The sequence below is a fragment of the Pan troglodytes genome, chromosome 22 (genome assembly GCF_028858775.2).
Source record: "Pan troglodytes isolate AG18354 chromosome 22, NHGRI_mPanTro3-v2.0_pri, whole genome shotgun sequence".
Taxonomy (NCBI): Eukaryota; Metazoa; Chordata; class Mammalia; order Primates; family Hominidae; genus Pan; species Pan troglodytes.
In genome coordinates this window covers 15,110,962-15,134,106 of record NC_072420.2, presented here as the reverse complement: position 1 = coordinate 15,134,106, position 23,145 = coordinate 15,110,962, and the positions used below count along the sequence as shown (strand labels likewise).

At 50.9% G+C, this 23,145-nt stretch overlaps 1 protein-coding gene across 1 annotated transcript; it reads right to left on the bottom strand.

Moving 5' to 3' along the window:
* Positions 1–1,486: 1,486 nt before the first annotated feature.
* LOC112204111 (uncharacterized) lies at positions 1,487–22,433 on the bottom strand. Its single transcript, XM_024352368.2, has 3 exons — positions 22,170–22,433; positions 2,656–2,850; positions 1,487–1,613 (listed from the first exon to the last, which is right to left on the bottom strand). Exons 1-3 carry the CDS (start codon positions 22,334–22,336, stop codon positions 1,523–1,525), a joined length of 453 nt encoding a protein of 150 aa, XP_024208136.2. The 5' UTR covers positions 22,337–22,433; the 3' UTR covers positions 1,487–1,522.
* Positions 22,434–23,145: the final 712 nt, after the last annotated feature.

The window sequence follows — 23,145 nt, the reverse complement described above, 5'->3', positions numbered from 1 at the left end:
ATTTATTTATTTATTTATTTATTTATTTATTCAGACAGAGTTTCTCCTTGTCTCCCAGGCTAGAGGGCAGTGGCACGATCTCAGCTCACTGCAACTTCCTCTGCCTCCAGGATTCAAGCAATTCTCATGTCTCAACCTCCTGAGTAGCTGGGACTACAGGCACACGCCACCACACTCGGCTGATTATTTTGTATTTTAATAGAGACAGGGTTTCACCATGTTGCCCAGGCTGGTCTTGAACTCCTGAGCTCAGGTAATCCACCTGTCATGGCCTCCCAAAGTGCTGGGATTACAGGCGTGAGCCACCGTGCCCAGCCTTGGATTTTACATAGAATTTAAAGAGTTCATGATCCCCTTGAAGTTCTTTCATCATCTTCCCAGACATACAAGAAGCCTAGTTAAGAACATCTGGGTTAGAGGTTATATGCGGTCTTTGAATCAGGGCGTAAGAAATGGACAGGACCTCAGAGTTCAATGAATATAATCCTCATAAAGTCAGATTTTACAGATTTAGTCAATGAGGCCCAGAGAGTTTTCATGGCTGACTCATAGTGAAAGGTGACAGTGTGCTGGCAGCCCTCGCAGCCCTGGCTCACTCTTGGTGCCTCCTCAGCTTCGGCGCCTACTCTGGCCGCGTTTGAGGAGCCCTTCAGCCTGCTGCTGCACTGTGGGAGCCCCTTTCTGGGCTGGCCGAGGATGGCACTGGCTCCCTCAACTTGCGGAGAGGTGGGGAGGGAGAGGCATGGGCGGGAACCAGGGCTGTGCAAGGCACTTGTGGGCCAGCGCGAGTTCCAGGTGGGTGTGGGCTAGGCAGGCCCCACACTCAGAGCAGCCGCTGGCCTGGCTGGCCCCGGGCAGTGATACGCTTAGCACACGGGCCAGCAGCTGCGGAGGGTGCACCAGGTCGCCCAGCAATGCCGGCCCACTGGTGCTGTGCTCGATTTCTCCCCGGACCTTAGCTACCTCCCTGTGGGGCAGGGCTTGGGACCTGCAGCCCGCCATGCCTGAGTCTCCCCCGACCGCGCCATGGGCTCCTACGAGTGCCACCCCCTGCTCCATGGCACCTGGTCCCATCAACAGCCCAAGGGCTGAGGAGTGCGGGCGGGCGCACGGCAAGGGACTGGCAGGTAGCTCCACCTGCGGCCCCTGTGCGAGATCCACTGGGTGAGATGAGTCTAGTGGGGAACGTTTATGTCTAGCTAAGGGATTGTAAATACACCAATCAGCACTCTGTATCTAGCTCAAGGTTTGTAAATACACCAATCAGCACCCTGTGCCTAGCTCAGTGTGAATTCACCAACTGGCACTCTGTATCTAGTTAATCTGGTTGGGACTTGGAGAATCTTTATGTCTAGCTAAGGGATTGTGAATGCACCAATTGGCACTGTGTATCCAGCTCAAGGTTTGTAAATATATAATTATAATTATATATTTATATATTTTTTAATAATTCATTTTAATAAATGAATAGAATTCATCACCTAACTTCTAAAACTACTTCTCCCGATTAAAGTCCGGGCACTTAGGAGTCAACAGTGGTATATTGAGTGTATGGCTCTTGCTCACAGGTGCTTCTCTTCTGTCCCACGGCAGGCGGCACCAACAGAAGGCTTCTGCAAAGCATTATGGTTAGACTCATGTGAGACGTGTTAGTTTTACGTGTGTGTTCCCCATGTGTTGCTGCCCATGCGTTGCTGCCATGGTAATCCTGCTCAGTAGGAGAGGAACCCCAGGTTCAGACATTTGGTGTATGTCCTTGGCTGAGGAGCCAATGGGGTAAAGCTACCATATGTGGGATTATGACTGAACGACTCTAAGTCAGAATCCCGCCAAGGAGGAATGATTTGGCAGCGCCGCGGAGCGTTTTTTGGCCTCGGAAAGGCGGTCCTCTGCTGTCCCGGCGGGCGGGCCACTCCGCCCTGCGCCGGGCATGTCCCGCTGTGCACCGGGCACCGGCGTCCGGTGCAGACAGCCCCTCGTCCTGGGAAACGGGCTGCTGCCAGAAAGGCGGTCACTCCCTGACCCATCAGGTAACGTGTTTTTGGGGAACCTGATGCTAAACTATTGGTAGACGCCCTGCTTCTGGGTCAGGATTTTCTATGGAGCAGAGCAGCTCCCTCACTGCGATCTGTTGAAAGTCAGACCTCCACACGAGGTTCTCTCCACCGGTGTGCGGGGGACCTGGTGATATGGCGTGTCCTGTGTAATTCAGCCCTTGAGGTCTACCTTCCTTCCTCCCTCCTGTTGCCCCTGGGGACCTCCTTCCCTGGCCCGCTCATGCCCACCCACCCCGGAGCACACAGGGGGTGTCTCTTGCGAAAGCCCATCGGCGCCCGCTGTGCATTCGGGAGGCGCCCATCCCCACTCGCGGTCTTTCCAAGGTGCCGCGCGGGGGGTTGCCGATGTAGGGTTGGCGCCCCTGCTCGTCGTTCCACCTCTCCGATTCCACCTCCTCCCCGCAACCCGCTGGGAACTCCTCCAGGGGCTGGGATCAAGCCTGTTGAGAATGGCTGACGCTTGGGTGTTGGAGGGTGTGCCCCTGCGGTTCCTGTCCCAGTAGTGTTCACGCATGCCTGGTGGTGGCCGTTGGGCCCCCCTCCCCACCCCAGGCGTGAGGGAATGGGACATGAGCCAGTCACTGCCCTTGTGCCTTACCTCCTCTCTCCGCTGCCCGGGTCAACCAGCGGACAGTGGAGGAACGGTGGGCTGGTCAGCGGAGTTAGATGGCAGCAAAGGTGGGCCAGCTTGGTGTGATAAAGATCCAGCTGGGTCTGTCCACTTCCGTCCGTGAGCGCCGGGTCCACTAGATGTCTGCGGCGAGCGTTGGACTTGACCGTCAACTTGGGATTTCTAAAGTAGAACAGATAACTCTGGTCACCTCATGTTTGAAAAACAGATCTGCTCCCAAGTTCAGTGGAGGGATGTGGCATGTAGGACGAGGGACTTTTCCTTCTGACTTAGTCTGCACGGTGGGGCCTAGGGCTGGAGCTGAGTGCAGATCGATGGCTCCCTCTACCTTGGGTTCCCTTGTCCCCACCCTGGAAGACGGGCCTTGGCAGATCCTGGCCCTTCCTGGCCCTTAAGGCGCTGTCAGAAACTCCATCCCGAGCTCGGATGCTCTGAATGACTGTGGCTCGCGCCTCTCCGGAAATATTTGGAATCTATCCTCCATGCGTGGCCACCTAAAACCACAGGAGCGCGGGACACTCCACCGCCATCCACCTCACTGCTTTCGGGACACTCCACTGCCATCCACCTCACTGCTTTCGGGAGACAATGCTGAAAGTCTCTTGCTGACTCTCTCTTGACTCGAGTTCTTCAAGGGCGCGTGGTCAGGACGTAGTGAGAACAGATGTATTAAGTCAGGCCAGGTTCGGTGGCTCAGGCCTGTAACCCCAACACTTTGGGAGGCCGAGGCGGTAGGATCTTTTGAGCCCGGGAGCTGGAGACCAGCCTTGGACAACACGCCAAAACCCGAGGTGCATGCCTGTGGTCTCAGCTACTCAGGAGGCTGAAGTGGGAGAATCACCTAACCCTGGGGTGGTTGAGGCTGCCGTGAGCCGTGATGGTGTCACTGCACTCCAGCCTGGGCGACAGACAGAGTGAGACCCTGTCACAAACAGACGGACAGACAGACAACAGCTATATTACTTCCTTCTCAGGGTAGGAAGCAAAAATAACAGAATACAGCATTTAAGATTTTTTTAAAATTTTAAATTTCAATCTATTTATTTATTAATTTTGAGTCCAGATTATGAAACCAGCTGAATTTTGTATTTTTGTAGAGACAGGGTTTCACCATGTTGCCAAGGCTGGTCTCGATTGCCTGGGATCAAGGAATCCACCCGCCCTCAGGCTCCCAAAGTGCAGGGATGAAAGACGTGAGCCACTGCTCCTGACAGCATTGTTTTTTGTTTTTTTTTTTTCTTTTTTTAATCACTTGTCTTTCCAGGAGTTTCACGGCAGAGTGTTTGGATGGCTTGTTTAAATTCATTCTAAATAGGAACTAAGGATGTCAGCTTCTGGCTTCATGGACTCTGAGCTGATGAGTCCCCTTCTTACTGTACACTTAAGAAGTAAAAAAAAAAAAAGGAGTAAAAAACTCGTAACATTTAAAATAAATAACTTTGTTGTACAGAAATACACGGATGCACCCAAAACACAGAAACGATTCTTTTAAAAGTTGTCTTAGTCCTGGTGGGTGTGCCAGTGATTCTTTTAGGTTTGGAGCTTGACTGAATTTCCAATTGGTCTCTGGACGGAATTTCTAGATGATCCGATAGGTGGGGACTTAGGCTGTGTCCCTCCAGGGGCCCCAGTTGATTAGTTGTGGGGACTGCCTGGGAGGGGGCGGTGACCCACTGTACTGTGGGTGCCTCCATTCTTCCCCTCCCCTCTCCCCACCGGGTGATCCCAATTCATTCCAGGCTGACACTCTAATTGGCAGATGTTGGGCATCACCTAGAGGCCACTGCTACTCTGAAAACCAAGGCCTCAAGGAGGAAGAAAGCTTGTGGCGCCTGCACACAGCCCGGGGCAACTGTGTCTTCTCCACTGCCCCTGCCCCCACCTCCAAGTTTCTCCCTCCCTTGTTGCCTAGGGAATTGCCACCCTGATGACTGGGTCCGACTGTTCTTTGATGAGTTAAAAAAGAAATAAATATGCCAGGTGCGGTGGCTCACACCTGTAATCCCAGCACTTTGGGAGGCAGAGGCGGGCAGATGATGAGGTCAGGAGTTCAAGTCCAGCCTGGCCAGTATGGTGAAAACCTCTCTCTGCTAAAAATACAAAAAATTAGCCAGGCGCGCCCGTAATCTCAGCTACTCAGGAGGTTGAGGCAGGAGAATTGCTTGAACCCGGGAGGTGAAGGTTGCAGTGAGCTGAGATAGCACCACTGCACTCTAGCCTGGGTGACAGAGTGAGACTCCATCTCAAAAACAAAACAAAACAAAACCAAAGAGGCCAGGCGCGTTGGCTCATGCCTGTAATCCTGGCACTTGTGGAGGCTGATGCGGGGGAATCACCTGAGGTTGGGAGTTCGAGACCAGCCTGACCAACATGGAGAAACCCTATCTGTACTAAAAATACCAAGTTAGCTGGGCATGGCAGCACTTGCCTGTAATCCTTGAATCTGTGAGACAGAGGTTGTGGTGAGCCGAGATTGCACCATTACTCTCCAGCCTGGGCAAGAAGAGTGAAACTCCGTATCCAAAATACTACTACTACTACTACTACTACTACTAATAAAATAAATGAGTTTCCAGGAAAAAAGGAAAAAATAAAACCAATAGTGACATAAACATACGCCTCTGTCCTTTCGAGGCAGTAATGATGCTACAAAGTGATCCACCTGTCTCAGCCTCCCAAAGTGCTGAGATTACAGGCGTGACCCACTGCACTTGGCTATGTGTAATTTCTATGTGTACTTTCTTTTTTTTAATTAAATTTTTGTTTGTTTGGAGACAGAGTCTCACTGTGTCACCCAGCCTGAAGCACAGCGGCATGCTCGCAGCTCACTGCAACCTCCACCTCCCAGGTTCAAGCAATTTTCCTGCCTTAGCCTCCCGAGTAGCTGGGAATATTGGCACGCGCCACTGCACCTGACTAATTTTTATATTTTTAGTAGTGACAGGGTTTTGCCGTGGTTGCCAGGCTGGTCTCAAACTCCTGACCTCAAGTGATCCACCCATCTCGCCCTCCCAAAGTGTGGGAAAGAGAGTTTCTGGGGTACCAGATGAGTTGGTCTCCCCTGTGAGACACCCATGGGGAGCCATGGGCAGCCTCTGAGAAGAATACTCTCCTTACTGCCTTCATGTCTTTATGCCCCGAGAGCATAACAGCTCAGAGGCATTCCACAGGTTGCTAAGGGAGATAACACTCCCTTGAAACAGTGGAGGATCATCAAACATCTTGGCTCCTCCTGAAACCCACTCCCTCCCATTTCAGTCCCGATAAGTTAAAGATCTTAAGTAGTTTAGACACACGCCTTTGCTCAAGGAAATTCACAAAAACTGCCACTGCTATACATCTTATTGAAGGACTCACGAGTTCTCCTTCAGTGATTAATCCTTTTCCTCATCCCTTTCTACCCCTCCCATCTGCCCTAAGAACAAAGAGCTTGTAAACCATTGAAGAATTCTGCCGGAGCCCGAGAGCTCTGGGCCTTGAGCAAGCCTCCGATGCTCCGGTCCTCTGGACCCGCCTTTTAAACACTTATTTTGTCTCTTTCTAACTCCTTTGTGTCCACTGGACTCGGGGTACCCGCCGGATGGTGTGGGGCTGGTTTCCCCAACACAAAGTGCTGAGGTTACAGGCATGAGCCACTGTGCCCAGCTATGTGTAATTTCTTAGCTCATTTCTTGACTGGGTACCATGGGCATTTGGGCCACTTTCTCGTGGAACTTACTTGCGCTTCAGGATCTGTTTGGACCCAATCCGGTCCACAGCACTTCTGTGTCACCCTGGAGTGCTGCTGTGCACACCCACTTACGCCGAGTGTGTGATGAGTGGCTGAGCTCACATGATAACTTCGTGGCCCCACGGTTGGGCGTTTGGTTTCTACCAACTGCCAGAGGCTAGCTGAGACAGCCTGTCGCTCCAAAGAAGAATGGTTATCTGCAGATAATGGCAGGGCCTTGCTCCGAAATCCTCAAGGCTTCCACTGTGATTCTGAATAGCCTATATCTCAAACGGATGGTCCTGTTTTTCTGCTCTGGTCTTTAGGAACGAGTGGAGCCTTCCCGTGCTCTGCCACCTCCTTGCATTTTTTTTTTTTACAGTCATCTATTCATTCATTCATGTATTTTTTAGAGACGGAGTCTTCCTGTGTCACCGAGGCTGGAGTGCAGTGGTAGGATCATAGCTCACTGTGACCTTGAACTGCTGGGCCTAAAGCGATCTTCCTCTGCCTCAGCCTTCCGAGGAGCTGGGCCTACAGGCGCGGGCGCAGGCCACAACACAGCACAACGCTCGGCTAATATCTTCATTTTTTTTCTTTTTTATTGTTTTCTTGTTTCTTTTCTGAGGCAAAATATCCCTCTGTCACCCGGGCTGGAGTTTAATTGTTCCCGGACCAAACTGAGGGTCAGGCTGCTTATTCTCGCGGCCTGATAACGAGATGCAGATGAACTGAAAAAGGAGGGAGTTTTTATTTCTGTGACCACTTACAGGGAGAAGGCCTGGAAATATCGCCAGACTGACTCAAAATTACAAATGTTTATAAAGCTTATGTACCTTCCAAGCTATCTGTCTAAGCGTAAGAGTGTATTCGTCTAAAGATGGAAGCGATTGACTTTTTTTTTTTTTTTTTTGAGACGGAGTCTTCCTCTGTTGCCCAGGCTGGAGTGTGGTGGTTAGATCTCAGCTCACTGCAACCTCCACCTCCCGAGTTCAAGTGATTCTCGCGCCCCAGGAGTTGGGATTAAAGGAACCCACGACCACCCCGGCTAATTTTTGCATTTTTCTTACAGACGGGATTTCGCTGTGTTGACCAGGCTTGTTTGGAACTCTTGACCTCAGGTGGTCTGCCCGCCTTGGCCTCCCAGATTGCTGGGGTGACAGGCGTGGGCCGCCGCGCCCAGCCTGCTGCTTTTGTTACTAGAAATGGGCTCTCTCACTATCCCGTATAAACTCGTCTATATTGTGGGATATGGCGTGCGCGTGTGTACATGCGTAGGCGCATGTTTCTCCATGTTTTCCCGAGCCACGGTGCTTCTTCCCCCGCAGGGGCTCTGGTCGATTAGTTGTTGGGAGCTCCTGGGAGGGTGCCGGGCTGACACTTCCATCCTTTGTCATTGGTAGTCATCTAGCGGTCAACATTTTTGAAGTCTAGGGGCGCACAGGACGCTCTGGCCGCCCGCCCATGGTATGGAAGGAGCGTGGCTTCTCTCCGCTACCCCCGCCCCCACCCCTCTCTCTGAGGCCCGCCCTACCTCCGTTCCTCTGTTCCCCACTCCTTCATTGCCCAGAAAACCTCTGGAGATTCTGGTTGGGCCAGATTGTTGCTCTTTTGATCAGTTGGTTCCTTTTATTTGTGTGTTTAACCCACGTGGACTCTTCTGCCTGTGTTTTACAGATGGCAGCTCCACCCTAGGCCTTTTCGTTAGTGGGGACTTTTCTGATTCTCCCCAGATATTGTGAAAGCAGGTAGATGTCAAGCCTGTGGGACTAAACGACCGAAGGAGGTTATTATGCAGTGCACACCTTTCAAGGCAGCGATGGCAGCACTATGGATTCGGTGTCATTTCTGGAGTCAGCTTGTTTCCTGAGTTGCCCTCCGTGTCTCCCCATCCACCCCAGGCTAGAAAACATTCCAGAGTGAACTGCTGTGCCTCCATCCCTTCCCCCTCCTATTTTGTCCCCTCCCCCTCACCTCGGTTTCTCTCCTTCGACGCTGACAGTTTCCTCTTCCTCTCTCCCTCCCTCCCTAGGGAAACTCAACCACCCTGGCTAAGCCGCCATAGTCACTTTTTACCGTTACGTTATGTTTAACATTTTTCTTTCCCTGGCCAGCATATTGGTAAAGTGGAAAGTGCATCATAGCCCCGCCCTGGGCCTTACTATTTTTTTAAAGGTTTTTTTTTTTTTTTTTCATCTTTCTTTCTCCTTTCATTTCTGTCTTCTTAATTTCTCCAGTTCCCTCTTTCTTTCTTTTTTCTTTTTCTTTCTATTTCCTTTTTCCTTTCTTTTTCTTCCTTCCTTTTTCCTTTCTTTCTTCTTTCTCTCTTTCCATATTTCTCTCTTCCTCTTTTTTTTTCTTTCTTTTTTGATTTTTTTTGAGACAGAGTCTCGCTCTGTCACCGAGGCTGGAGTGCAGTGGCGCCATCTCAACTCACGGCAACCTCCGCCTCCCGGGTTCAAGCGATTCTTCTGCCTCACACACACCCCAGGTAGCTGGGACTACAGGCACGCGCCACCACGCCCGGCTAATTTTTGTAATTTTAGTAGAGATGGGGTTTCACCATATTGGCCAGGCTGGTCTTGAATACTTGACCTCCCACATTGCTGGGATTACAGCCAAGAGCCACCGCATCCGCCCATTGTTTCTTTTTAAAATATTTTTCCTATCAGAACGCGACCTCCTTCTTCGTTTCCTTTATATCTTTTTGTTGCAGGACTCGCAATCTTTATTCGTTCAAGTTTTTCCAGACGAAGTCTCGCTCTGTCACCCGGGCTGCAGTGCATTGGCCTGACCCTGGCTCACCACAGCCTTGACCTTCCGAGTCCAAGAGATGGTCTTATCTCAGCCTTTCGAGGAGCTGTGACTACAGATGCATGCCATCGTGCCCGGCTAACTTTTTTTTTCTTTAAGTGAGACAAGGTCTCGCTATGTTGCCAGAGCTGGTCTCAAACTCCTGGGCTCAGGTGATTCTCCCAACTAACCTTGCAAAGTGTTGGGATTATAGATGTGAGTCACCATGCCCTGTCCTCTTTGTTATTTTCTCCTCTTTTCTTTTCTTTCTTTTTCTTTCTTTCTTTCTTTCTTTCTTTCTTTCTTTCTTTCTTTCTTTCTCTTTCTTTCTTCCTTCCTTCTTCTTCCTTCCGTCCTTTCCTTCCTTTCCTTTCTTCTTTCTGTCTTTTATTCTTTTTCTTTTTTCTTCTTTCTTTTTTCTTTCCTGTTTTTTCCTCCTGGCTTTCCTCTATTTCTTTCCTTATTCTTTATCTCTTTCATCTTTCTTCTCTTTCTATGTCTCTTTCTCTCTTTCTTTATATTTCTTTCTCTAGATTTTTAAAATTCTGTCTCTCTCTGTTTCTCATTTCCTTCCTCACTTCCTCCCTCGCTGCTCCTTTCCCTCCCTCCTTCCCTTCCTCTGTCTGTCTCTTTTCTCCATTTCCTTTCTCCCTCCCTTCCTCTGTCTGTCTTTGTCTGGATTCTAGAAGACTCTCCTCATTCTGTATCTCCCTGTGTCCTAACCGATCCGCGACCAAGTCCCGTTTCTTCTTTCTCCTTCTGAGATGCATCTTCAAACTCCCACGTGCCACAAGTTGTCTTTTGACTCTGTTGCAGCCTATGCAGAGACACATTGGGGAACGGTTTCTGTGAAGTTGGGGAGGAGGTGCTGCGTTTTGGGCCTTCAAAAGACTTCCACTCATGGTTTCGGTTTCCCAGTCATGGGCTGCCCTGCCATCTGGAGCTCTGGCGCGTCACTTGTGAGTCAGAGCTCGGGCGTGCAGGGCTTGTGGGGGGAGGCTGTCGCCGCGCTTCCCTGCTCAATGGCAGTGTGGGGCTGCCCTGGCTGGTCGAACAGCACGCCCCCAACTCCCAAGGCTTGACCCAAGACCCGCGGGGACGTATTGGGCATTTTGCGGGTGGCTGGGGACGAACTTCCCAGCCTGGTGGCAGGCCAGTACAGGTCCTGGACGTCTGAGGCACCTGCCGAATTATTTTCCAAGTCCCCGGGGGAGTCAGGGACCGTCCTTTACTGTCCTTTGGTTGCCGAGGAGCGGTCACCGGGCCCGGCCCCAGTCCCTCTGCCCTGATCTTTTTTTCCAAGTCCCCGTGCAGAGTTGGAGAGCGGTCCCTGAGCACGCATGTGGTCCGAGAGGTGGCAGCTGGCCGGGCTTGGGTCCCTCATGTGATCCAGTCATGCGAGGGACCGGCTGAAAATGACTCCGAGTCTCGCTCTGGAGAAATGGGCCAGCCCCTGCATTGCACGGGTGGCCGGGAGGGTTTCCCTGACCCTCTGCTGCTGTGTGTGTCCTGGGGTCAACAGAAGGCCTGGGTGTTCCGTATCTGGCTGCCATGGTGGCCTTTTTGAGGACAGATGTCCAGGTCGCGCATTTCTGGGCCGGTGGTGTGGTCGGTGACTCAACACCCTGCCCCCAGGCGAGGTATATTTTTCACTCCGAGTTGGCATTTTGGGCCACCAGATTGTTGCTGACATGCTGTCTGGCGATTAGATTGGGCCTCTAGATGCATGTGAAGCTCTGGTATAGCGGTAACCCGGCTAACCGGCCCTGCCCCAGCTTGAGCTGATTGCTGGGACCTGTGTGCCTGCTCTCATGCATCGTAGTGTCATAACTGTCTCTGGGCCTTTGACCCTGGTGGGGAAGGCAGCATGGGCTCCTCTGACCCGTGTGCTCCCCGCTGCGGGCACACGGGGTGGTCAGAACAACCCCATCCTGTTAGCTTTGTGCTGTGCACGTCAGCCATTCTCTTCCTTAAATTGTCTGCTGTCCCTATCCCAGAGTGAGGCTGGCTGGGATCAGCTTCGTCAAGAAAGACCCCCACTCAACCACCGCCCCGCTATGGGGCTTTTCATGATCAATGTGATGTCACGCTCTCCCAGGTCGGGACTAAGCCACGAGGAGCAAAGGATGGAAATTCATGGTGAATGGAACCGTTCTTCTCATTCTGCTTGCGGGGCCCCTCGTCTGTCCTCCCTGCTTGTGGGTAGTGTGTTGGGAGGCATGGGGCAGGGAATTTGGCATGACCTCGCTGCCCTCATGCCTTGTGCCTCGTGGCTTCGAGATTGGTGGGGTCCTCTGACACAGCAGGCACCTTTGCTCTGGCTTCCTGTGGTTGTTGCCTTGGGGGTGGACCCGGCACCTCTCTGCGGCCATGGGGGACTGTCCCTACAAAACATCATGCTGCCCTTTCTGGGATACGAGAGGGTTGGCACCACCTGGGCCTTTGTGGTGATCCAGGAGTGCTCCAGATTGCCCCCACGTGCCCGAGACAAACGGTGGCGGGTTGTGCCAACCCCGTGCCCTCTGCTACAACAGCCACCACGGTGTTTGCCAGTGCTTCCTGAAGAGGTCCTTGGGTGGGGAGAGGCGGATGAGTGAGGCAGGCCCCTCCTAGTCTATAAGAGATGCTGCCTTGTCTGTCCAGCGCAAGTCCCTTGCTCCACTCTGCCAAGTGCGCGCAAGTCCCCGGAGTGATTGTGGTAAGATTCTGTGTACCATCGTGGTGTATGGGCCTCGGGGAGGACTTTTGCCCCAGAGAGAAAGGTGGATAAAGGGAGGGACTTTAGGGGTGAGTGCATGCACGCCAGGCAACGGCCCTGATGGAAAGCACTCAAAATTTGCCACAGGCTTTTGGTCGTAAGGCAGACCACTTTCTTCCTCAGGCATTCATGAGCGAATCTTCAGGCACAACGAGGGGCAACGGGCGGGGAAGGAGTGTGACCAAAACTCAGTAAGAAAGCCTTCTCTGGTAAAACGAAAGGTGAGCCAATGGGGTACAAAATGCCCCAGTCCAAGGCCTCTGCGTATAATAACGATTCCGTTGATGTGCATAAGCAGAGTTCCCTACTTTTACCATAAACAAGGACAGAAGCCGCAGGGGGCCGTGGAGTCCCTGGCTTACACCCAGGGTGTGTGTCGCCCCCACTAGGGGCACCAGAAAGCGGCAAGAAGACCCCCGGGGGAAGGGAACAGGAGGCCAGGTTTTAAAGGAGACGTTGAGGCAGTCCGGGGAAAAAACTTCCCAAGGAAAACAATGCCTGCCAGCAGACCCTGGGCCAGGCTTTGCGAAGCCGTGGAGTCCCTGACTTGCACCCAGGGTGCGTGTCACATCCATGGGGAACACCCCAAAGCGGCAAGAAGTCCTCCGGGGTAAGGGAACAGGACGCCAGTCTTGATAGGGGACGTTGAGGCAGCACGGAAAAAAAAAGGGGGCGGGCAGGGTCGTCCAACGGATGACAGTGCCTTCCCTGCAGCCCCTGTGTTGGGCCCGTGGGTTCGTGGAGTCCCTGGCTTGCACTCAGGGTACGTGTCACGCCCATGGTGGGGGGCACCTCAAAGCGGCAAGAAGACTCCTGGGGAATAAGAACAGAGCGCCAGGCTTGAAGGCCCCCGGGGGAAGGGAACAGGACGCCAGGCTTGAAAGGGGATGTTGAGGCATTCCAGGGAAAAACTTCCCATGGACGACACCTGAGCCTGGCCCAGGGGGAGGGGGGGTCGTGGAGTCCCTGTCTTGCACGCAGTGCGCGTCTCGCCTAAAAGCGCACCCCAATGCGGCAAGAAGGGCCCCGGGGGAGTGGAACAGGACGCCAGGCTTGAAAGGGGACTTTGAGGCAGTCCAGGGAAAAACTTTCCACGGAGGACAGTGACTTCCCGGCAGCCCCTGCGCCCGGCCCCAGGGGGTCTTGGAGACCCTGACTTGCACCCTGGGTGCGTGCCTCGCCCACAGGTGGCACCCCAAAGCTGCAAGAAAGCCCCCAGGGGAAAAGAACAGTATGCCAGACTTGAAAGGGGACGCTGAGGCAGCCCGGGAAAAAAAGGGGCAAGGCTGGCGTCCTCTCACGGACGACAGTGCCTTCCCTGCAGCCCCCTATGCTGGGCCCGGGAGGGTCCTGGAGTCCTTGTCTTGCACACAGTGTGCGTATCTCGCCCACAGGGGGCACCCCAAAGCGGCAAGAAGTCCTCCGTGGGAAAGCAACAGGACGCCAGGCTTGAACAGGGACGTTTAGGTAGCCGGGGGAAAAAAGCAGCGAGGCTGGGGTGGTCCCACGGATGACAGTGCCTTCCTGGCAGCTCCTGGGCCGGGCCCGGCGGTGTTGTGGAGTCCCTGGCTTGTACTCAGAATGCATGTCTCGCCCACAGGAGTCACCCCAAAGCGGCATGAAGGTCCTCGGGGGAAGGGGACAAGACGTTAGGCTTAAAAGGGGACGTTGAGGCAGCCCGGGGTAAAAGGTAGCGAGGCAGGTCCTTCGAACGACAGTGCCTTCCCGGCAGCCTCTCGCCCTGCCCAATGGGGTTGTGGAGTCGCTGGCTTGCACCCAGGGTGCGTGTGGCGCCCACGGGGAGCACCCCAAAGCGCCAAGAAGGCCTCCGGGGGAAGGGAAGAGGATGCCAGGCCTGAAAGGGGATGTTGAGGCAGCACGGGAAAGAAAGCAGTGGGCCGCGGTCGTCCCACGGACCACAGTGCCTTTCCAGCAGCCCCTGCGCTGGGCCCGGGGTTGTCGTGGAGTCCCTGGCCTGCACCCAGGGTGCCGATCGCGCCCATGGGGGCACCACAAAGTGGCAAGAAAGCCCCTGGGGAAGGAAACAGGACGCAGGGCTTGAAAGCGGACTTTGAGGGAGTCCGGGAAAAAACTTCCCCTGGATGATAGAGCCTTCCTGGCAGCCCCTTTGCTGGGCATGGGGGGGTTGTTGATTCCCTGGCTTGCACTCGGGGTGCGTGTTCTGCCCATGGGGGCACCCCAAAGTGGCAAGAAGTCTTCCAAGGGAAGAGAACAGGACGCCAGGCTTGAAAGGTGATGTTGAGGCAGCACGGGGGAAAAAGTGGCGAGCCGGGTTCTTCCCACGGAGGACAATGCCTTCCCGGCAGCCCCTGCGCCAGTCCCGGGGCGTCGGGGAGTCCCTGGCTTGCACCCAGGGTGCCTGTCTCTCCCACGGGGTGCGCCCCAAAGCGGCAAGTAGGCCCCCGGGGGAAGGAGACAGCACTTCAGGTTTGAAGGGGGACATTGAGGCAGCCTGGGGAAAACAACATCAACGCTGGGGTTCTCCCACGGACGACAGTGCCTTCCTGGCAGCCCCTGCCCTGGGCCCGAGGGTTTCATGGAGTCCCTGGCTTGCACCCAGGATGCGTATCTCGCCCAGGGGGGGAACCCCAAAGGGGCACGAAGACCTCCAGGGGAAGGGAACAGGACGCCAGGCTTGAAAGGTGATGTTGAGGCAGCACGGGGGAAGAAGTGGCGGGCCAGGCCCTCCCACGGACGACAGTGCCTTCCCGGCAGCCCCTGCGGAGGGCCCGGGGTGGTCATGGAGTCTCTGGCTTGTACCCAGGGTGCGAGTCGCACCCACGACGGGCACCCCAAAGCGGCAAGATGTCCCCTGGTGGAAGGGAACAGGATGTCAGGCTTGAAAGGGGATGTTGAGGCAGTCCGGGGGGGTGCGGGAAATCCCACGAAGAACAGTGCCTTCCCTGCAGTCTCTGTGCCGGGCCCGGGGTGGTCGTGGAGTCCCTGGCTTGCACCCAGGGTGCATGTCTTTCAAGCAGGGCATCCTGTTACCTTTCTCTGGGGGAATTCTTGCCGCTATGGGGTGCCCCCTGAGGGCGAGACAAGCACGCTGGGTGCAAGACAGGGACTCCACGCTCCCCCTCCCATTCTGCCGCAGGGTCTGTCGGGAAGGCACTGTCATCCCTGGGAAGTTTTTCCACGGACTGCCTCAACGTCCTCTTCAAAGCCAGGCTTCCTGTTCCCATCACCCGGTGTCTTCTTGCCGCTTTGGGGTGCTCCTGTGGGCGAGACACGCACCCTGGGTGCAATCCAGGGAATCCTCGCCTGAGGCCTGAGTCTCTCTCGTGTCCTCGGGACGGGAGTTTACACGAAGTCGGTAGCAATGGGAATCCGGGTTCACAAGGACGTTTTCCTGGTAGCTGGCAAAGGCAATGTCCTTCCCTAGAAAAAGCAGCCCGTGCGTTCTGGAGGAGCTCTTGGCTGGCATCTGTGGGACCCTCTGCCCCTGCCCGCAACTTCCCCAGGCTTGGATGTTTGCGGCGGCGCCAGATGAGTGAATTGAATTACGTGGGCGTTCCTGGAGCAGGAAGATAACCATGATGGCAGGGAACCTGGGCCTGTGCCTTTGGGGGTCTGGTCCTGGCCTGCCCCGGCCTGGCTAGAGCCGGGGACCTGGTGGAGCTGCAGCAAGGCGGAAGAGGTGGGATGCTGCTGCCTGGCGGTACTGCAGCGGTGGACCCCCACGAGGAGGTCCTGGGGTGTGATGGGGACTCAGGCAGCCGGAAAAGGGGTAGCAGAGTCAGGGGGTGGTTGGGAAGCAGAGCGACAAAAGGGGGAAAGAGGGAGAGAGCGGGAAGCCAAAAGCCTACAGCGTCCAGTAGTCCCACGCGGTCTCCCTCATACTGAAACAGGCCCCACCCTGCGTAGCTTCACAGACCAAAGGAGAGCAGGCGTCTTCAAGGCGGTAAGGCCTTAGACAGCGGCAGTGATACCTGGCTGACACAAGAGCCGGGCCCGGCCACGCCTGCCTGGCTCCAGGCATCACCGCCACTCCAGGGCCGCGGGCCTCCGATCGGTCACCCCGAGCCACTTGCCCGCTGCTGGGCTGCTCTCCCCCTCCACGCCCCAGCACTGTGGGTCTCCACGCTGGACCTTCCGCCAGCCTCCAAGAGCCTCCCGCCATCGCTGGCGAGGCCATGCACTGGACCGCCGTGGTGGCACCCTGCTGTTGAGTGGGGACGCCAGAGGTTTCCATCCCCTGCCCAGACTTCGGGCTCTCTGGGTGGCCTCCATTCTTCCGACGCTCCAGGCCTTCCCCAGGCTCCTGAGCTCCCAAGCTTCCACCACATCGCGCCTGCTCAGGACAGTTTGTGCTCCCAGCCCTCAGGGCCCTGGGCCCACGGTCCTGGGATACCCTCCTGTCCTCCTCCTTGCCGCCCGAGGGATTGTTTTGGTTCCCTTGCCGCCCCACCTGCAAGGCCCCCTCTTTCCTCACCCACCCAGAGCTACCAGGGCTGCCCAGGGGTGAACAGCCGCCCTAGCCCTACGAGCCCTTTCTCTCACAATGTCACTAACAGCGTCGCTTGTCCCGACAAGGACATGGCCCGTGGCCAAGTGAGTGGGAGGAGCTGCTTTGCCCGGCGCTGCCACTAGAGCTGGCAGACTGATCCCGGGAGAGAGAGGCTGATGGACAGCCAGACACACCTCACCACCACCACGAGCAAACCCACAGACACACATGGGTGCATGCGCGTGGGCACACAGACACACAGACACACACAGATACACAAAGATACAGCTTGAAGGAGAGCAAGGGAAAGAGGGATGGAGAGATAGAAACTGAGGGAGAGAGACTGCGATATAGAGAGAGACAGGAAGGAGAGAGAGAGAGCGAAAGAGAGAGAGTGACAGAAAGAGCATGAGATGGAGGGGGAATAAGAGAAATAGAGAGAGGGTGAGAGAGCTAGAGAGCCAGAGTGATAGAGCCTGGGAGAGGGAGCCCTCTGCTCTGGTAGACAGGGCTCCTTCGAGCAGGCTGGGGTAGGGTGGAGGGTGCTTGAGCCGGGCCAGAAAAGGGGGGCAGGGCCGCCCATGCAAGAGGACCAACAGAACCCTGAGACGTATTTTTTCTTGGATTGGTTGGTCGCTTTGGGGGTGCTTTTTTAAAATTATTATTACTATACTTTAGGTTTTAGGCATAAACTGGAAGAACAACAAACTAAGAGAAAAAAAAAAAACTATTCTTGGCATTTTCCCTCATTACCTAATTTCCAAGTGACCTGCATATTTCTGATTGCTCTCCTTTTCCCTTCCCATTTTCCCCTGTTAAGCCTTGTGCCACTGAGAGATGATACATCGGTTTTTCAGAAAATTAGCAGCAGCAACATGTCCACTTATTTGCTTTAGTTTTGTTTGAGTTTTAAGATAAAGCCTATTTCCAGGGCATAATTTCTTTCCTGTGTTGTTTTACACTAATTGGGGGGGGGGGGGTGGGAGGAAAGAATAACCCTCCACAGAAAAAAAGTTGAAAAGGTTTTACCTTTAACAAATTCACAAATATTTTCCAAAGTGCATTTTATAAAGCTGTACCCTTTAATGGTCCTTTAAAAGTATCAATATTTAAAATAAAATCTTAGACAATTATTTCAAAATAATTTGCATTTGCATTCAGGGAATGGTTGAGCTTCCAAATATAAAAAAATGACCCTTACCTATGTCAATGTTAAAACAAATATTTTGGAAAGAAAGTTGATTGATCTATACCTTGTCCAGTGCTTCAATATCTGCACCATTGAAAAGCAGTTTTTCTGCCAGTGAGGTGCTCTCACTATACACAGCATAATGGAGAGCAGTGTTGCCGTACATATCCTTAAGGTTTGGATTGGTGCCATGTTCCAGCAGAATAACGGCACAAGCCTCTTCCTGGCAATGGACAGCCTGTCCGTATTAGACCAAGAAATAGATTGTAAATTCCAAGAATTCAAAATACACATTCCACAGGTTTCACCAACTAGTTATATGTAAATGAGATCAATTTATTTTAATTCTATGTATGCAAATCAAATCCATGTCATGCTAAAAGAGTTGGCTCTAATATACCTGTATCAAAGGTATTCTATTTTCTTTGTCACAGATATCAATCTGGCATTTTCTGTTAACCAGGAGAGTGACCACTTTCACATGGCCACTGGCACAGGCCAAATGTAGAGCAGTTCTATGAGAGTAAGAGGACTTTTCAGGAAACTGTAGTGCAACATCTCAAAACATACAATCATTCATGTAACTGTAAAAAATGAATAGCATGTTTTTCCTCTGCCTTCAAAACAAATACTTATTTTTTTTTGAAGAAAGTACAATACTTACTAGCTCTGATTGCTCATTGCCTTAATGAAAACAGCAGCCTATTTGAATAGAAAGAGCTCAGTCTTTGGATTCAGTTCAATTAGGGTTTGAGTCCTACTTTAAATCCTGTCACTTACCAACTATTTCTTAGCCTTTCTGTGCCTCAACTTCCTCATTAATGAAGATGACAATAGTAGCTATCTCATAGGACACCATTGTGATGCTTAAATGAGAAGCTATGTATTTAGAATAGTTCCTACAACTCAATAATTGTAAGATTTTTGTTTTTGAGACAAGTCTCACTCTTTTGCCCAGGCTGGAGTGCAATGATGTAACTATAGCTCACTGCAGCCTGGAACTCCTGGGCTCAAGCGATCTTCCATCCCCAGCCTCCTGAGTAGCTGGGACTACAGATGTGCACCAGCATGCCCAGCTATTTAAAAATTTTTGTAGAGTAAGAATCTCACTTTGTTGCCCAGGATGGTCTCAAACTCCTGGCATCAAGCAATCCTCTCACCTCAGCCTCCCAAAGTTCTGGGATTACAGGTGTGAGTCACTGCACCCAGCCAGATATTATAATTGTTACTATTACTACTTAACAAAAACATTTTAATTAGGCAAAAGATACAATTACACCTACTTTGCAGGATGGCTTAAAGAGTAGGTCACATTTTAATAACTCTGACATTGGAATGCCACTTATATTATTATAACTATAATTGGTAGCATTTAAAAATTATCTTATTGATATATAAAATAGCGGGGTATCACACAATCCATGAGACCTTACATTAAGTAGAATATGATATACTCAGCAGGTCTAGGGCAGTTCTAGGCATATAACTGGCATGTAAATACATTTTAGTTCTTAAAGGTACTATGGGGATAGAGCACTGAAATAACAATAATGCATTTTTTTAAAAAAATTAATTCCTTCATTTTCAAACAAATTGAAGCCAAAGGAAACTCATGATTCAAATGAATACATATGGCTCATTTTATTCAATACTTATAATACTTACAGAATATATGCAAATAACACTTTCCAATGATTAATATTAGTATTTAAGACTGATAAACTTTTCAAAGAGCAGTTAAAGGTTATCTTCTACTATTTTCTAAGTTCAGAAATGCTTTTGTTTGAAAGGTGGGACACAAAGTTTCAAGGAGATTAAGTCCCAATATTCCTATATTAAATCTCTCAGCTTGTGCAGGCAGGGCAGGTAAACATGAAGTTTTTAAGGATAGAAGCGTCCTGAGAGATAGTAGAATATGTCTGCTACATAACAGGTACTCAGGTTATGTTTGATGAATAAATGGAATGAAAGAATGGATAAATACAGTTGGGGATATCGATATTTTTAAATAAACTCCTATAAAGCAATATTTTTGCAATAGTATTTATATATTATTTTTATTTTTAAAGAATACAATTGAAATGAAATTATTAATCTATCACTGTTTGCATAAATTGAGTGAATATATAAGAAAAACATGTACATAATAATATATACAGAAAATAAAATCTGGAAACAGATAAAAACATTCCCTTTTTACTTCTGAAGAGGCTAAAAGTTCAAAGAAGATAACAATACACAAAATAATGATAAAAAATAAAAAGCGAGAAATTATTGTTAATATTGTAAGATTCATATTCCTCTCTTCCCAAGGATTATTCCTTTATTAATAAACTTTACTAGAAGCTTTGTACATGCTCACTGCAGCAATCACAGATAAGAAAAAGGAAAAGAACTTTACTTAAAATACAATTGCTCAGAAATTACAAATTTTATATTTTGTATATTTTTTTTGCTAAAACAAGACCATAGTATATTTGTGTGTATGTATAATTTAACTGATTTTTTTTCCTCGCTAGCTATAACAAAATACATCTTCGCACATCAATGTACTTCTGTATCTATTGCCACCTTCAATGGTCACATATTATTCCATCCTACAGATGCAACTGAAATTTATTTATAGGATCCATTCTATGGGTTTTTTTTAAAATAAGTGTTGCAAAAAATAAAGTGCATGTATCTTTATTTCCTAAGTGTGTTTTAGTATAATGGAATTGATGAGTAAAGGGCATACATATTTTTTAAATGTAGTACTTACCACCAAATTACCTATTTGAAAAGTAATCAGCAACTTAGACTTTAAGCAGGAGTGTAAAACATCCTCACAAATATTGTGGATAGAAAACTGTTTCATTCCTCTTTTATTTTAAATTCTTATACCAGAAATGTGAAGGACTTTTTCCTACGTACACAAGTAACTTGTAGATCTGGAAAAAAGTACTTTGCCCAATTTTAGAGTTTTTGATGATTTGATTTGAAAGAATTCCCTGTAAAATGAAAATGTACTTTTCATCTAATGTGTATATATACATACAACTTTTCATCTAATGTGTATATATAACTGATATATATATTACAGATTATATCTGTAATATATGGTATATGTATCAGTAATATATATATCATACGATACATAATAAACAATATAGGCCGGGCACCGTAGCTCATGCCTGTAATCCCAGCACTTTGAGAGGCTGAGGCAGGCAGATCACTTGAGCTCAGGAGTTCGAGACCAGCCTGGCCAACATGGTGAAACCCCTCTCTACTAAAAATACCAAAGTTAGCCAGGCATGCTGGCACCTGCCTGTAATCCCAGCTACTTGGGAGGCTGAGTGAAGAGAATTGCTTGAACCCGGGAGGCAGAGGTTGCAGTGAGCCAAGATTGTGCCATTGGACACCAGCCTGGGCAAAGAAGTGAGACTCTGACTCAAAAAAAAAAATATATATATATATATAATGAATTCCCTATAAAATGAAAACATACATTTCATTTGAATATATATATAATATAGTTAATATTTTTCAAGTAAGTTCTCTTTTGTTGTTTTTTTTCCTGAAACACAGGCAGTTTTAATTTTTAGTTTGCTAAATCAACCTTCAGAATGTCTGCTTATGAGGTCATTCTTAGGAAGGCTTTTGTCAACATAAAGTGTACCTGTAAAATAAGCGTTTGTGTTTTCTTCTGGCACTTTACTCATTTGCATATGTAAAAATTTCAATCTGTATTCCATCAGGAACTTTGTTTGTGACATAAAATTTCATTAGTTTTCTTCAAACAGCAGACTTTTTTTTATTAATAATTCATCCTTTCCTACTCCTCAATCCTTATGTATATCTTACATAATTTCAGTGTTTCTGGGTTGCCTATTCTGTTCCATGCGTTTATCTGTCTTTTCAGCTGTTAGTAAACAATTAATTGTAGAAATTAATAGCACATTTTGCTATCTAGAGGAGCAAGTGTTTTTTCACTCCATTATGAAATTTTTTAAAATGTCATCACAATAGCGAAAGACAGCAGGTGTCATACAAAAATCTTAAAACCTTGATATTTTCATTCGGTCTACGTAAAACTAATTAACACAGAAAGAGCTCACATTTTGGGAAAAATGTGCCTTCCCATTCAAGAACACAGAACCCACCTCCCACTTCCAAGTTTCTCTCTAAGAACCTTCAGTAAAGAACCTACCTACACAGGGGGATACGGATGTAAAACGGACAGTTTTATCTGAGAACTTTTCGCCTACTGAAAATAACTCACGGTATTTTTGAGAGGGAAATGAGTTCTCTCATTAGGCACCTCCTATAATGTATATATACCATGTTTTAAACGTGTACGTTAAAAATAACAACACTGTATATGCTTAAATTTGTGAGTTAAATCACTCAAATTCTCCACCAACTGCTCCAGCCAGGGAATTATAAGGGATGGAAAACAGCTCAGGGTCCGTTTGGCTCCGCCGCTCAGAGGGTGCCCGGCGCCTTGCAAGGCCCCGTCCCAGGGGCTGCCGGAAAGCCGCGCCTGGGGACCCCCTCCCACCCCGGGCTGAGCCCCCGCTACCTGTGCTGCTTGTCCAGGGCGTCCAGGTCTCTGCTCCTGCGCGCCAGACAGCGCTCCACCTCCGTGGCGTCGCCCTTGACAGCCACCTTGTGGATCTTCTGCAGTTCGGAGTCCCGGATTCGGTACCCGGAACCCATGTAGACGTGGTCTATGGAGTCCAGGACCATCTGGCCCCTGCGGCTCCCGAAGCCGAACAACTTCTTGGTGGTGACTTCTCAGACCCCCAATCACCGGCTCTTGAGAGGGGGCAGCTCCCTGTCACCTTTTCACTACCACCCCCCGCCCCCGCCGACCCAGCCCCAAATCCCCTATCCAACCCCAAATCCCCGATCCAACCCCCAATCCGAGATCCAACCCCCAATCCGCGATCCCAATCTATGATCTTCAAAATCCGCGATCCAGCCCGGTCCACTACAGCCTTCAGCAACGACACTTGCAGCCTCCGACCTCTCAGACCGAGTGAGCCTGGCAAAGCGGTTGGGTGCGCGCCTGCACCGCGGTGGCCGCCGGGCTCCCGGAAGTCGCTGGGAAGCGGCACGCGCTGGCAGGTGGGGGTGCAGCTGCGGGCAGGCACCGCTGGGCTCGCCGGTTCTCCTGGGCTCGCCGGGGCAGCCCGAGAATCGCACGCGCTCAGCCAGCCGGGCCTGAGGAGGATGGCCTGTCTGGCCTTGCGGCCCGCCCTGCTTCTCCTCGGAAGGGAGATCGGGTGCTGGCAAGGCCACTTCGCGGCCACCGGAGTGTCCTTCAGGGCACCCCCTGATAGCGCCCCTAACCCGCCGCCCGCTGTTGGCCCCGGGATGGCGCCCCTAACACCCTCCCCTCGCCGCTGCAGCGTAGAACCCAATAGCGCCCCCAACCCGTCCCCGCCTCAGACGTTGCAGCACCAGATAACTCCCCCAACCTGCCCCCTGCCGTGGGCCATGCAGCCACGGATTGGACCCTCAACCAACCCCCCTGCCGCGGGCAGCGACGCCCC

Coding starts and splice junctions, on each gene's coding strand:
- LOC112204111 (XM_024352368.2), bottom strand. CDS start 22,336: ATGGTCCTGGACTCCATAGACCACGTCTACATGGGTTCCGGGTACCGA. Junction 2,851..22,169: donor GCCCTGGACAAGCAGCACAG/GTAGCGGGGGCT, acceptor GTTCTACTTTAG/AAATCCCAAGTTGACGGTCA. Junction 1,614..2,655: donor CCGGGCAGCGGAGAGAGGAG/GTAAGGCACAAG, acceptor AATGCTTTGCAG/AAGCCTTCTGTTGGTGCCGC.